This window comes from Falco punctatus (genome assembly GCF_963210335.1).
Source record: "Falco punctatus genome assembly, chromosome: 12".
In the NCBI taxonomy this organism is placed as follows: domain Eukaryota; kingdom Metazoa; phylum Chordata; class Aves; order Falconiformes; family Falconidae; genus Falco; species Falco punctatus.
In genome coordinates, this window is record NC_137592.1 from 12550726 (window position 1) to 12565241 (window position 14516).

The 14516-nt window shown below is 37.1% G+C and overlaps 1 protein-coding gene across 1 annotated transcript in view; it reads left to right on the top strand.

Annotated features, from left to right (window-relative positions):
- Positions 1–14516, top strand: part of BIRC6 (baculoviral IAP repeat containing 6) — a 183342-nt gene that overhangs the window by 124234 nt on the left and 44592 nt on the right. Inside the window, 3 exon segments of the mRNA XM_080408146.1 lie at positions 1522–1739; positions 4081–4245; positions 6214–6382. Of these exon segments, the coding sequence (XP_080264272.1) occupies positions 1522–1739; positions 4081–4245; positions 6214–6382 (552 nt within the window).

Sequence of the window (14516 nt, forward strand, 5' to 3'; positions counted from 1 at the left end):
TTAATTTTCAGCCTAAATTTATTCATACCCATTTTGTGCCCATTTATCATTGTGCCAGCATTGTTCCTCGTCATAAATAGCTCTTCTTTCTCTGATGCATTTGTTGACAGCAGTTGTATTCCCTCTAAGTCTTTGTTTCTGCTGGACTAAACAGTCAATTTCTCCATTCCCTAAGCCAAATGCCTGAATTTAGCTCTACAAAATAGTGGGATCAATTGTACACAGTAGCGCACATTAGTTCTCTGTATAAAGCATTAATATTTTTCTTTTCTGTTGGAAATGCATGTTTTCATAAATGTAGAATCTCTTTCTCGCATAATATGAAGAGCTGCACTTACAAATCCATGGCTTATTGATTAAACACGGATTCAGTTGTCTGCAAAGATAAAATCATGGGCAGATGTTTACATTTTCTGGTTTTGTTTCTTTGTCATTTGGCTACACTTGCAGTTCTGGAAGTCTGTCAGATGGGCTTTTTTCCAGAGGCATTCAGTTTTATTTATGAAGGTCCTAGTCAGAGGACTTTTTGCTTCCTTCTTGTTATTGTCTTTACAAAAGTATCAGATAGTTATGAAAAAACTAGTGTGTGTATGCATATATGTGTGTAGATACATACACATACAAATGTAGACATACATATTTGTAATGTATTTTAGTTTAGACCTCTGGATGATGATATTATAGCTGATAAAGAACGAGGGAGAAAATAATATATTTAAAATAAGAAGCTTGTTGCTTCTTATAGCAGTTGGCTGTTTTGAAGTATTTTCAGTTGTTGAGTATCTCTACATATGCACTGGAGAAGGAATGTGAAATGCCTTGTTAAATACAGAAAAAATTGAGACAGTTCCCAAATCTGAGTATGTTGCATTAACAGGTCACTTATATTTGAAATATGGCTTTTAAAAGAAGTAATTTTTGCTCATAATGCAAAAGGGTTAAAATTTAAAATCTACTACAAAATTCAAACACGCAACTTGTTTAATTAAAATTATGTTAGTATTTCACCATGTATTCAACTTGAATAGCATCACAGCTTGGATTGTGTCAGTGACTTAATTCCAACTTTAGGCACGTGAATATGGAAGAAAAAAAAAGCATTCTTACATCATGGTAAACTACAGCTCCTTGTCAGCTGAGCTGACCATGTGCATTCTTTAACTTGCTGCAGTTGGAATGTTTAAAATAAATAAAATTAATCTGAACTACCTTCATTTTCCTCATTCTGAAATATGACCTGAAGTGTAGTCAAATACAGAAGTATACTCATTATTATTCACAAACTAAATTTTATCCCTGGAAATGGTGAATCAAATTTTATAACTTTGGTTCTTAACCAAATCCATAAAGGAAATAAAGAAACATTCTTTCTTTTACACTCTTCTCCGCTTACTATATGCAAATGCTTAAGTCCTTAGTAGATTCCTGTATGTGTTGTTTATAAACTATTGCAGAGATCAACAGGCTGTATTTAACTGTTGAAGGAAAATGTGGTTTTGATAGTCGTCTTCTTCAACCTAGGTCATATCCTGCAGTCTCCTTCAGCAAACGTGCTTCCAACTCTGCCCTTCCACGTGTTGCGCAGTTTGTTCAGCACTACACCATTGACTACCGATGATGGAGTGCTGCTCAGGCGGATGGCACTGGAGATTGGTGCTATACATCTTATCCTCGCTTGTCTGTCTGCTCTAAGCCACCACGCACCGAGAGTGCCCAATTCTAGTCCCAACCAGGCAGAGGTAAGCTTGGCAGGCAGAATAATTGCCACTGAGAAGTAGTAAGAGTTTTAACTATAAAAAAATAAAATAATCTCATTGCTGTCATTATAGTCTAATTTCTGCAGTTGGCATTTGAATGAAGAATAGAAATAACTACAAAGTACTTGATTAGGTAATTGTCCTTGAATGTTGCAAATGAACATAGTAATAATAAAATTTAACCAACAAAGAAGACGTTAAAGTGTAATCAGTTTTTTTTTCACAGGACCTTGTTTTTCAGGGCATCAGAGGCATAATGCTCAATGGATGGTGGTTCTTTAATCCTCATTAGGTAGCATGACCTCGTTACCTTATTTAGCATTCATCATCTAAACTCTGCTGGCTGCAAATTATTTGCTTTTCAATGCTTCACAAATATAAATGAGTTGTGGAAATTAATGAATTAATGCAGTAATAGGTTTTTTTATACCCTTTTTACTGATGGGGAAATGAGACCTAAAGACAAATTTTCCATAGCATTCAAAAGCCCAAGTAAACCTCCAAAATTAAACTTTTGAAAGGTATTTCCCGTACTATACCACTCTCTATTCAGAATATGTATCCCCTGATTTTTTTAGGATTACGAGTTGCCATTTCTACATAACATACCAATTGTCTATAAAAGTGTTTAAAAAAACCTTAATGGCCTGTTTTCTTTAGCATTGTTGTGGCAGAGGCTTGCATGAAAAAGCTCATGGTGCCTAAATATGGTTAAATAGCTGCAAAATATGGGGCTGTCCATATTTTATCAGCTCTCATACTGATGAGGGGCTGAGCAAGGAAGAGATGGAGCTGTGCCTGAGAATAATTCACTTTAATGGCTAGTCAAATTTAGGGGAAGCTGAGATATTCTGCTTCTAATGGGGTATCAGACTGCTGACACATTGAAGCCTTAGCATTTTTGCGCTTCTGGAGGGAAAGAGCAACCATTAATTCTTATCTCTGCTTCAGTTCTACCGTGACCCCTTAAACAGCTTGCTTTCTCATAACTCATATCTATCAGGTGATAGATGGTAACTTGAAACTAGAGATCCATCAGGCCTGCACTGAGGCTTGTATTTCTGGGGCCAGGCTTTCCCTTAAGTGCTTTAACTCAGTGCTCATGACAGTTCTCTTGAGTGTTAAAGGCACAACATGTTCTTGAGTGATGTAATGAGTAATGTCTACATGAGAATAACCACACAGGTATTTCATCACCGAGATGCATTACGTTCCCAATGTAAAAGTTAAGTGGTGATTCCAGACTACTGTCAGCATGGTACTTCATGGGTGATAACTTCTTTTTACCATTGCAGTCTGTTCATACATAATTTCTTTTCCTTCAAGTATAGTCTTTAGTAAAGTCACTGAAGAAGATCTGAGTAGAAAATGAAACTTTTCAGAGCCATAAATCAAATACTAAAAATTAAAGTTGGGTACCTACTTACATGACCTGGTTTCCAGTAAGGCTGATTGTCACTGAGTATTTTAAGTAGCAAGTGTTCATTGCTTCAGAAAACAAGGTCACTTGTTTAGGCTGCTAAATATATAATTAAGAAAGCATTAGTTCAAAAATGCTGATCAGAATTTTTTTCTGCATCCTTTTCACCAAAGGTCTGTTAAACTTTCAAAATAAGTACTTAAATAGTTTTCTAGAGGCTAAGCAATATAATATTGGAGTTGTGTTAGTAAAATGCAGTGAGGCAGACCGTTGGAAAAAGCTGTACAAGCACCTTTGAAAAAATGCGCTCTCTCAGAACATTTTAAGAACAAGATATTTCCCCCCATCTCTTATATGGAGCGGAAATAGTGTGTTTCAGTGACCCAGAGATCACGTGTCAGAGCTATGCATCTGTGTTACAGCTCCTGCTGTTTTGGAGCCTTTATACAAAATTAGCACATGCTTGGGCATCTTAACATTTCAGTTGTGTACTTCTGATAACATGTCTACTCCCATCCCCTACATCTAATTATGTTACTAAATATGACGAGGTGTTAAACAGTAATAATTACAAAGCTGTGATGTTTAGCATGATATTGATTAAGTAGCATTTTAATATCTTTCATCCTTTAAGCAGTGAGAGTATCTTAGAAGAACCAAAGTGGGCTTACAGTCCTAGACAAATTGGAGAATCACTTGCAACAATTTAGCACAGACCTGTAGCAGAACTCCATGTATGTGGCAGTCTTTCCTGTCTAAAGCTTTGAATTTCGCTGGATCCTGAAGATACCTTTATAAAGTTAATTAATTGGGATTACATTCTTTTGCAGAATAAAAGCTTGTGAAGACAATGTTCATAAGATGAAAAACATGAGATTATTACGACTGTTTTTTTTAATTTAGCCACAGGTGTCAAGTACACACAACAGTGCATCAACAGAAGAACAGCAGTTGTACTGGGCTAAGGGTACAGGCTTTGGAACAGGCTCCACAGCTTCAGGATGGGATGTTGAACAAGCTTTGACTAAGCAAAGGCTAGAAGAAGAGCATGTGACCTGCCTTCTACAGGTGTGTAATAATGAAGTTTTGATTAATGATAAGCACTTGAAACATTAGGATTGGATAGTAAAAATGGAGCTTGTATTTCTTCAGTCATCTAGCAGAGTAATTACAGTATTTCGGGTAAAAAATAGTTTGCAACTACCTGTCTACATGAAAAATGGTATAGATCATATTTGGCCTCAGGCTGTTTTCAAATATCGCTAGGCTGCTGCATAAAGACCTGTGTGGGTAAACGTGGGTGACAGTTCTGAATAGACAGTGAACAAAGAGGCATTTCAATGTATTTCCCTGGAGCTGTCACATAGCTCCGTCAACATTGCTGCATTCAGTCTGTCAGGACTGTCCATTAAAGCAGGAGGATGTGGGAATAGCCAGTGTTTTGTGTGCCAAGTAATGCTACCTATTCATTTCTTGTATATTTTTGCTGTGCTTTAAGGAAATGCCCCCATAGTTGTTACTGATGTCCATGAATTTTTTATGCCAATACAACAAAATCTCACTCAGATATACTATGAAATCATTAGTGTGTCAATTAAACGACAATAGTAAGTCACCAGTAAACACACAGATCCTAGTAAAACTCTACCTTCCAAATGCCTCACACTAAGGAGAAGAAAATCCCACATAATTAGGCTTTTCAGTCCATTTTGAAATGTGACCAACCCCTGTTCTCTTAGGTTAGTGTCAGGAAAATTAGATTCTATCTAGTCATCAAAAATTTCATTCACAGAACTGTCAGCTCAATTGCATTAGCTAACATCACTGCTGGGGTAGGGCACAAAGGAGATGAAGTTCTGAAAATGCACATGCCCTGACTGATGAAGGTATCATTTGGATGTAATCAGTTATTTCAGTCACTGTAGAGTGAGTACAAGGCACAAGCTAAACAAAATCTGAAGTAATTTTCCTAAGCAAGAAAGAGGAAAATCACCTGTATTACTGTCGACAAAGCTTCTGGGCAGTATGCTGTATTAGGCCGTGCAGAGGTTTAGCTATAACTGCGATAAGTCATGACGTAAGGAGGCATTTGCTTTGGGCAGTCAGCAATTGGGAGTAGAAAACCCTTCACCCTTTTGTTGAAGGTGTCAGTCATTTGTACAGCAGACTTTCTCTGGTCCCTTCTGTAGAAAAATTCAGTTGTACGGAGTGCTGGTAAGGTGCTGCAGCAAAATACTGTGGGTAATGGTGTTAGAGCAAAGAGGGAGAATGAAAGAAGGGAGAAGAGGCTAAAAAACCGAGTAGAGCCCCTGAGACTTGAAATAATACAGCTTTTCAAGCCTTGAAACTGCTTAGGTAGAGAGTACAACTGCACAAATCGGCCCCATGGGCGTGCATTGGGTTGTATGGCTACAGCAGGTGGCAAGGGCTTGTGAACTTCCAGAACTCTCCTTGGGACGAGGCGGGGTGCAGCCATGAGGGGACTACCCCGCCGTCACGGGGGAAGGTTGCTCTTTCTTTACTGAAGCAAGAGTTGTGCTCACAAGTGATTGTTCCAAGTAACTGTCATGCTCATCGTATATAGTTGTTTCATCTGTAAACCCCGAAGACCCATGCAAAAGGAAGTTATAAAGGTTTTTGAAACGTTTGCGGTTTAAGAAAAGCTAAATCTTTTGTTGCTAGTTGGTGTTTGAAAGCGAGTGGGACTGGCCAGCTACCTGTCTCAGGTGATGTGAGCAGGCAAACTCCTGCTTTGAGTAGCTCCAGCAGGTTTGTCAAGATTCATATTAATTGATGTCTTAAAGTCATTCAGAATTGTAATAGTTATTTAGTTTTATCATTAGCAGAAGTTGGAACATGATCTAATAACTGTATAGAATTTCTTTGGAGACATCTTTGGGACAGCTAAAATAAATACCAGTGCCGAATTAGCAAAATAGCTGGTGAAGTATTATGGCGTCTTCCTTAAGGGGGGAAAGTCAAAGTTCTTTTGCCTAAAATAAATCTGTTTCGATTCAATATTTTTGTGTATTCCAGGTTCTTGCCAGTTACATAAATCCTGCAGGGAGTACGTCAAACGGAGAGACGCAAACTAGCCATGAGGGGAGAGGACAGAACAGCAGTGCTCTCCCATCCGTTCTCCTAGAGCTACTCAGTCAATCTTGCCTCATCCCAGCAATGTCATCGTACCTCCGCAACGATTCAGGTAATGTGCTGTTGTCTCCTTCTTAATCAAAGTTGGCTTATTTCTGTCAAAAGTTTGGGGTTTTCTGTAAACAAGAGGTCATTCTGGCTACTTCCAGTACATTTGCCAATTTAGAATCACACTAATGGAATGTTCACTCGTGCCTTAGGAAGCAAAATTACAGTCTTTGAAATACTTGTTTGTTGTAAAGTTTAAACTTTGTTGGTTTAATATCTTTTTTTAAAATTTGAAATTTAATTCTTAAACTGTTGAAGCTAACAGGAAAACAGTATTTCCATCTGAAAAGTTTACATTTTAGTTCTTCTACAGAAGATGCATAGAGTACTTTGTACAAGACCGTGAATCTTACTGTGAAGAAAATTGAGCAAATATATATCTGAAATCGGTCAGTGTTGCACGTACTAGGGCTATTCTCTTTTACTTTGATCAGAGATTTTTCTGCTTTATTGAGGAAATACAAAAATAAGCCTCTTACCAAAACTGCAAAATACTTGATATATATGGGAATAATGAAATTGTTGGGGTTTTTTGGTTTTGGGTTTTTTTAAAGAAAACCAAATTAGTTATATGAGTAGAAATGTAATGGCAACACAATTTTGAAACAAAAATGTTTTGATAGTTTTTATCCAGTATGTTGTACTTTGCTGTGGAAATATTTTTGGTTGTACAAGGTAGCTTTAAGCAGTACGAGTTGAGCAAATGCCTGTCTGGAGCTAATGGCAAAACCAGCAGACTGCATTTGTGATTTATGTTTAGTCTCACTAGATGACAGACTTTAGCATGTAGATACTGATAAGCATTTTTTCTTCAGATAACTGTCAACCTGAAGATTTTAAGTACTGCCTGAGCCTTAGGTTGGACTTTTGTTCCGGTACTTGGTTTGTTAAGATGGATTTAATGCTTAAGTAGCAGTAGTTTGTTCCAATTCTGAATAATTTGGAGTTTTGCCTTATTATGCCTGCCCTATTTTTGGAGTAACTGATAATGTCTTGTCACATTTACTGCAGTTCTTTTGGATGCCAGTTATAGGGTGTGGTGGTGTGAATTTCTTGAAACAATGCTATAGCTTCTTGTTGGATTACACAGTATATTTTATCTCCCAGGTAAAAAAAGAGAATTTACCCATGTTTATGTGGATGTTTACAGGTGTTTACAAAGCTACATAGGACTAAAACAAGAACGTGGCTCTCTTAATCTGTAGTAACTAGGGCATTGCATAATCTTATATGATGGAAGGGAAGTAGTTCAGAATGTCTGCTGGGGCCTTATAGTAAAATTAAAAATAGAAGATGTTTCACTTGCCAGTCTGCAGTCTGACACCTCTCCCTAATATTGCAAGGCATTTGTTTGTTCTATTTTGCGCATTAAAGTAAAGAAAATGAACTGTGTCGCTTATACACCAGGCTCATTATTGCAAATGAAAATGGAACGTAAAACAATATAGTAATCTTTCTAACATACTCATAAATTCTTCTTTGTTGAGGTAGGAAGGAAAAGTCATTGAAAGACCTGGCAAAAATGCTATTTTATCTAAAGGATGAAGCTGTTGGTTCTGAGTTATAGATGAATCACAGCTGTTCAAATTGCTTTTTGCGGTTTTCAATAGAAAAACGTATCTGTCTGTATAAGTCACCTTTAACTGGGGAAGAGCAGTTCAGGTACTGATAGAAGAGATGAGCTATGTGGCTGATGGCAAGAAGTTCAAACTAGTTTGGTTTTCAGGGACCATTTGTTTTCCCAAAGTACAAAGAAAAGGCAAAGTTTCAGTGGCAAAGGTTCATTTTAGGTGTGTTTTTCCACTGCTGCACTACTGTTATTTGTGGTTGGCAGGGGATGTTGAAATGTTGTGCTTGTGAATTAACAGTTAGTGAAGAGTGAACAAAGCAGATGCTTCCTGCTGTTTCATAAATAGATGTGTAGCTCTTAATGCAGCAGCTGAACTATATTAAAGCAAATCAAAACCTTACTTTTCAGAGAAGAACTGTTACCTACTCTTCTGATTACAGATTCACAAAGGATGAGGTTATTTCTATTGGAATTTAAAACTGTAAAATCTGGAAGTTGTTAGGCTTTGATTGATCCAAGCGATAGTCTTGAAAGTTTCCTACTGTATTTGTTCAAAAATCTATACATACAACTAAAATTAACAGTGTTGTTCTGGATTAAAAAAAAAAAAAACAACACACCAAAAAAACCCCCCAAACCCCCCACAAAAAACTAACAACTTCCCAGGCTTATATCAGTGAAGCTTGTCTTTGAACGTGTAAGAGGATATCAGTATTGAGAGGGAAATGTGCAAAAAGGGTAACTTCTGGAAATAATGTCTTCTCTTCATGAATATTGGAGACGTATGCATTTAGTTTGAAAGGCGTCCCTGAAAACAGTTTGTCTTGGTGATAGCCAAGGCATGATTCCAATGCATCAGTTACTATTTAGTTCAAAAGCAGACAGATAATTCCCACATTAATGAGTGTGAGTTGCAGGTGATGCTGGGGCTCTCAGTGTCACTAGTAAGAGTGTCGGGAGGTGTAGTTAACAGAGAGCCTGGCTGTCACAAGAGACAAAGGTTGAGAAGCTGTGGAGCTATGTTAAGCCCTGGTACAATGTTTGTAAGACTGAAAAATCCACTCAATGTGTACATAATTGAAACATTTCAAGGGTGGAAGCAACTTCTTTTATTATTATTGTTTTTATTATTTTTATTTTTTAAAACCTCGGAAACCAATGCAATTGTAGTAGAACAGATTTGAGTCTTTCCTGTTAGACCTGATCTAATTTCAGGCTTCCCTATCCTGAATCTTTTCTCTGAATTCCCTGTCTCTTCTCCAGCAGCGCTGAATGCCTACCCAGGCAGAGGAGGAAAGGGAACAGCATTAGTAGTAACGCTCATGCACGTGGTATTCTAATTTTCAGACCAGCGTACCTTGCTCAAAAGATACTTTCATGTGAAAGAAGCAGGTAACTGTATTTATTTTTCCTGTAACATGCTGGGCTGAGAAATTAGGACACTGCATGCAGAATGCTAATAAGAGTGTTCCCAGGTTTTGGCATCCCAGCAGGAACAATCTGTGCCCAGCACAGTGCTGACAGAAAATAGCAATTTTCAGCAACTCTGTAACTTTCTTGGAGTTGAATGGATGCTGGTGGGGCTAGTTAAAGGTTACCCTTATGCTGGGGGTGTTCTACTAGATTTTTAGATTTTGCCATCAGTGGTTGCAATAACAATGATCTTCAAATATATACATATCTATCTCTGTCTGCCATATGCATAAAATTCTGTAGGAAAATTTTTCTATAAAGAAATACGTGCAATGAAGCTCTGGATGTGCCATTTCCCTTTATTGCACAGTAGGCTGATATCACTGTGGTGACCCAGGATAGTAAGTATTTTGGTATTCACGAGAACTTTGTATTTTGTTCATTTAGCTACAGGTATGATGTATCCTGCTTGCAAAGTTGTTTTGACAAAGTTCTTGGAACAGTTTCAGTATCACAATATAAAATTGGCCTACATCACAGTTAAGAAACTTACCTAGTTTTTTGTTACTTACATGTGTTTTGCTATCCCTCTTTAATTTGCCCCAAACATATGTGGACTAGATTGTTATCTAGATTGTTCTAGACAAAAGGAATATTGATCAGAGGAGTATTTGCATATCATTTAATCTTTTAGAAACCTCAGTTTGAAGTACATCATTACAAACCAGATTGCTCTGACACATTCTGCAGCTTCATCTGCATCAGAGTGAGGTGACTGTGAAGTCCTTGAAAATTGTGAACTTATCACTTTCATTAATTTCCATAACTGCTTTTTTCTTGTAGAGAAGGAAGGTTTATCTGTCAATGAAGGACTTTCCTTATTACACAAGATAGCTCTAGTCACAAGGAGCAATAGCTGCTTAATCCTCACCCTGTTTCTTGATCTTTTTTTTTTCCCCTGTGTTTGTTTCGTGTCTTGCTGCAGCATTACTGTGGCTTTTATTATCTTTCTTTTTATAAATTAAGAGTTTATCATTGTAACATGACGAGATTTTTTTTTTGTTACACTTGTGTTTTATTCCTAAGGACTTAACATTCGTAAAATCGATGTTGTTAACTTCTGTATCGTGAAACATCTAGTATGCATTCATTACCATGCATTTATGCACATTTCATACCAAAAGCTGTCATGTAAAACCTTTTAACTGTTGTCTTGTGTACAGCACATTTCATTGAAAGAATTACTGCTGTAGGAACTCTTCCAAATATGTGAACACTTGAATAAATTGCACAACCATAAAATTTGCACAGTGCAACAAGAGGTTCCTGGCAAATGAGTGACCATCAGATTCTAACCGGAGCACGTGGCTATCTTGAAGGTCTAGATTTTGCTGATAAAAGTGAGAGTTACTTGACTGATGGACCTAGGTTTATGAAGGCTTATACAAGCTAGTATTTACAATTCAGAGACAAGAAAGCAGCAGTAATAGTAGTCTTCGTAGCTAACACATTTTATAGAGAAGGCAGTGGAAGGGAATCAAGAAGCAGAAGGAAAATCAAGTGACTTTTAGGACAGGGACTGTTTGTTGTGAGCTTGGACAGTAAAAAGCCCAGTGAAGTGGGGATATCTCAGTGATACCATAATATTAGGTAGACTCTTTTTGCCTAAAAATACAGTTGTACTGTACTGGTTTGTCCCTAAGCTAGTACCTAGCAAACACTGAGATGACTTAAACTTGTTTAAAGCTGAAGAGTGAGAGAGGCTTGCTGCCACCTCTTCCCTGGGTGACAGACCTTATAGCAAGTTGCAGAATTCTGCCTGATTTCTCTTCACTTGAATTCCCAGGCTTCCAGGAGGCAGGTGATAATGGTGCGTTTAGCTGAGGTTTTCTTGCATGCTCCCCTCTCAGCTCTCTTAGCCACGTTTCCTTCTTGGGTGGACAGATCCATCATCCATGTGATGCGGTCAGCACAGCTTGTGGTGTTAGCTTAGATCAATCATCTTGGGTTTGACTGCTGAGAAGAGATGATGTGATTCTATGTGAGGGCTTTACTAAAGGGATTGCGTTTACGGACCAGCATGTCCCACTTTGCAAGAGTCCAGTATTTGCTTTTAATGCACCTTTCGTAATTTACCAAGTACTATTGCACCTGGGCTTGTGGATTCATTAACAGTTGTGCTACTTTATCCTGCTGCCAAATACCTTATAATGAACTTTTATTTAGTAAGTACTGTGGACAAACCTGTTGAAGGTGAATGTACTGAATTCTTTTTTCTGCCTGTCTTGAGATAACCTGTTAGTTGAGTCTTCTAAGGTCACACTTCTCAGGCCTTGCCTCCATGTCTGAACTACACTAGATTGCCTGCTGAAGTTAAGGGTATTTCTTTTCTATTAAACATACTTACTCTCAAGGTTTTATATGGTGTTGCTTTACTTTTTTGCATAGTAGTCCAGTTCCACTGGACCAAGTAGGATTAGTGCTTTAGGAAGCTTGTGTTCCCTTACGGATCTCTGAGGTTGGTACACTGAGCTCACTCAGCTAAGAATACTGCATCTTTATTCATCCATTGCTGAAGGTGTAAAGGTACTACTGCAGTGTAAACGGTGCATCATCACAAAGTGCTGCTTTTCTCTAGGCTATTGACTTTAGACTGTTGAGGCTGTTAAGATATTTTCTGTTGTTGAGATTCTTACATATTTATTGGATTAAACATATAAGCACCAGAGCTGTATATTGGAGTTTATTTAACTGAAGTTAGATTTAAGTCCGCATGAGTATAGAGCGTGAATATTACCTATTAAGAGAGGATATTAGAGTCCTGTTTTAAAACAGAATATAACTCGTATGCTGGGGCAATCTCTGATGTTAATACCACCCTGTGACTTCCTTCAAAAGGTCAAAGCCTTTTGCTATAAGTGAAATCAGAAGTACAATGACAGTTTAGATAGACAGTATATAGTTAGCAAAATTAAAGATTCCACTAGTTTTCATTAATGTTGATGAACTCATTCATTGGTAAAAGGATGATGCTGAACCTTTGCCACATTTCGTTAAAACTTTGGGTTTGCTTTTTATCTGTTTTGTTGTTGAAGTGTTTATAAAAAAAGGTGCGGTGTCTCACTCCAGTGCTGGTGCACTGTTTGATTCACTGTTTTGAGAAGAGAGCTATGCACTGAAATGACATGAAATAAAACTGTTTATTTATTTCACAGAATTGACAAGTTTTAAATAACTTCAGAATCAAAGTAAACAGCAGTAATTTCTACTTGAATTTCATATTTCTGTTCAGTTTTCAGGTTCTTGTACTCTCTCATTTTAAGACGCATCTCAAATATCCTTGTATTCTGAGATTAATGCAATAATACCCATAAGTAAGTAGATATAAGAAGTACATAGAAAAATCTAATAACATATTGACTCTTTTCTGTAGTCTTAAATAAACATGAATTGCTGCATAATTCCTCTAGAATGTGGCTTAGTTTTACAGAAGGCTTTGGTGCTTCATATACTGAAAATGAGTATACAATACTAGAGACTTGCTGTAGACTATGGAGAGTGAATAAATTTTCTTGTCTGCACATGCTTCCTTCCAGTGCAGCCTCAGTGCTGTTTATCATTTGTTCTGGTTGAGCCAGTATTGACTCAGAGATGCAAAACCCGAATATACCATCTTCCACCTCATTCATCCATAAATCAGCATTACAGCGTAGTTTCTGCAACTGACTGAAATGTCATTGTCAAATTCGTTCTGTTCTTAGATACCTGACCTTATTTTATGCATGTGCTTGTTTCGAAGCGACTCCAAAGGCTCAGTTGTTTAGCAGTTATGAAGTTCTGTACAATAATAAGCTATCACCTATACAAGTGGTGAATTTCTTCGCTTGTCATTTTATGGAAGGACTGGATGTAGCTTTGCAGCCTGGGAGAAGGAACTGAGTTGATTTTCAGAAATGCAGCCCCTCCGTTGTTCCTCTGTGGAACATGTGATAGTAAGAATGGTATTTGTTAAAATCAGTGTTTCCTCTTTTTTTGTGTTCTTCTACTGTATTTTTAATCCTGAGCTCTCAAAAGTAGCTTTTGTATTAGAAGATATATGCGAGATATATTCATGTATACAAAAAGGTCTGTGCTCTCAGACTGTCTGCAGGTTTGGATCCCATTCAAAGACAAACATAGGTTTAATTTAAAATGTGGAAATAGTTTCATCAATTTTGGTAGTCTAATTGAATGTTCCATGCGTAAGAGTTGCAGTTCTGGGCCTCAGTCATCAATGGTACAAAAAGGGAAAATGTCTTCAGGACCTGGTCCAGAAGGAGAGAGTACACTCTTCTGGGCAAAGATTACTAAGCCTGTTTTCCATGCAACACCATGAATCCTTGTGTGATACCTTTTCTTTTACTTCAAAATGAGCTTCAGGATGAAAACATGAAAGTATTTGATTTCCATTAAACACATTTTAAAATGGCAATATAGAAAGTGTAACTTCTTTATTTCATTTGGAGAATATGTATTAGTGTGGCATTGTAATTATTAATATTTCTTCAAAGTAGTACTGAAACTATTTGTTCTTTTCACATCACTAAAAGATTTTTAATTAGAAAAGCACATTATCGGTATAGCATGATGATTTCAAATACAGGTTCTGTAAAGACAAGAAAATCTAACCTTTTTCAGCTTTCCACAAGACTAACAAAGATGCTGTAGTATATAGTCAATAATTAAAATTTTATTTAGAATATTACAATTTTTGGTATAACAGTTTCCTGTTTCCACACTTATTATACTTTAGTGTAAGTTATAAACCTAAATTACGGTGATCTAAAAATAAAACTCTTTTGTCTGTTTTCTGGTCTCAGCTATGAAGAGACATACTGCACAAAACCATAGGAAGCATCATGGGGCTTGCTTATATGTATTTATATATTTAATTAATCTCTTTCTATCTTCTGATTGTTTTCAGTGTTTGCTTACATCTCTTGTGTCTTGCATGTTTGCTGGCAACAGAACAGTGCCATCTCTGTTTCTGCGATTTTGATTTCATCTGTTATCAATGAGGAGTTGAATATTGTCTGCATTCATTTATGTAATTTAGCACCCTAGCTGGGCTCACAGATACATTTAGTAGTCACTGATGCAGCGCCCTTAGCCAGAC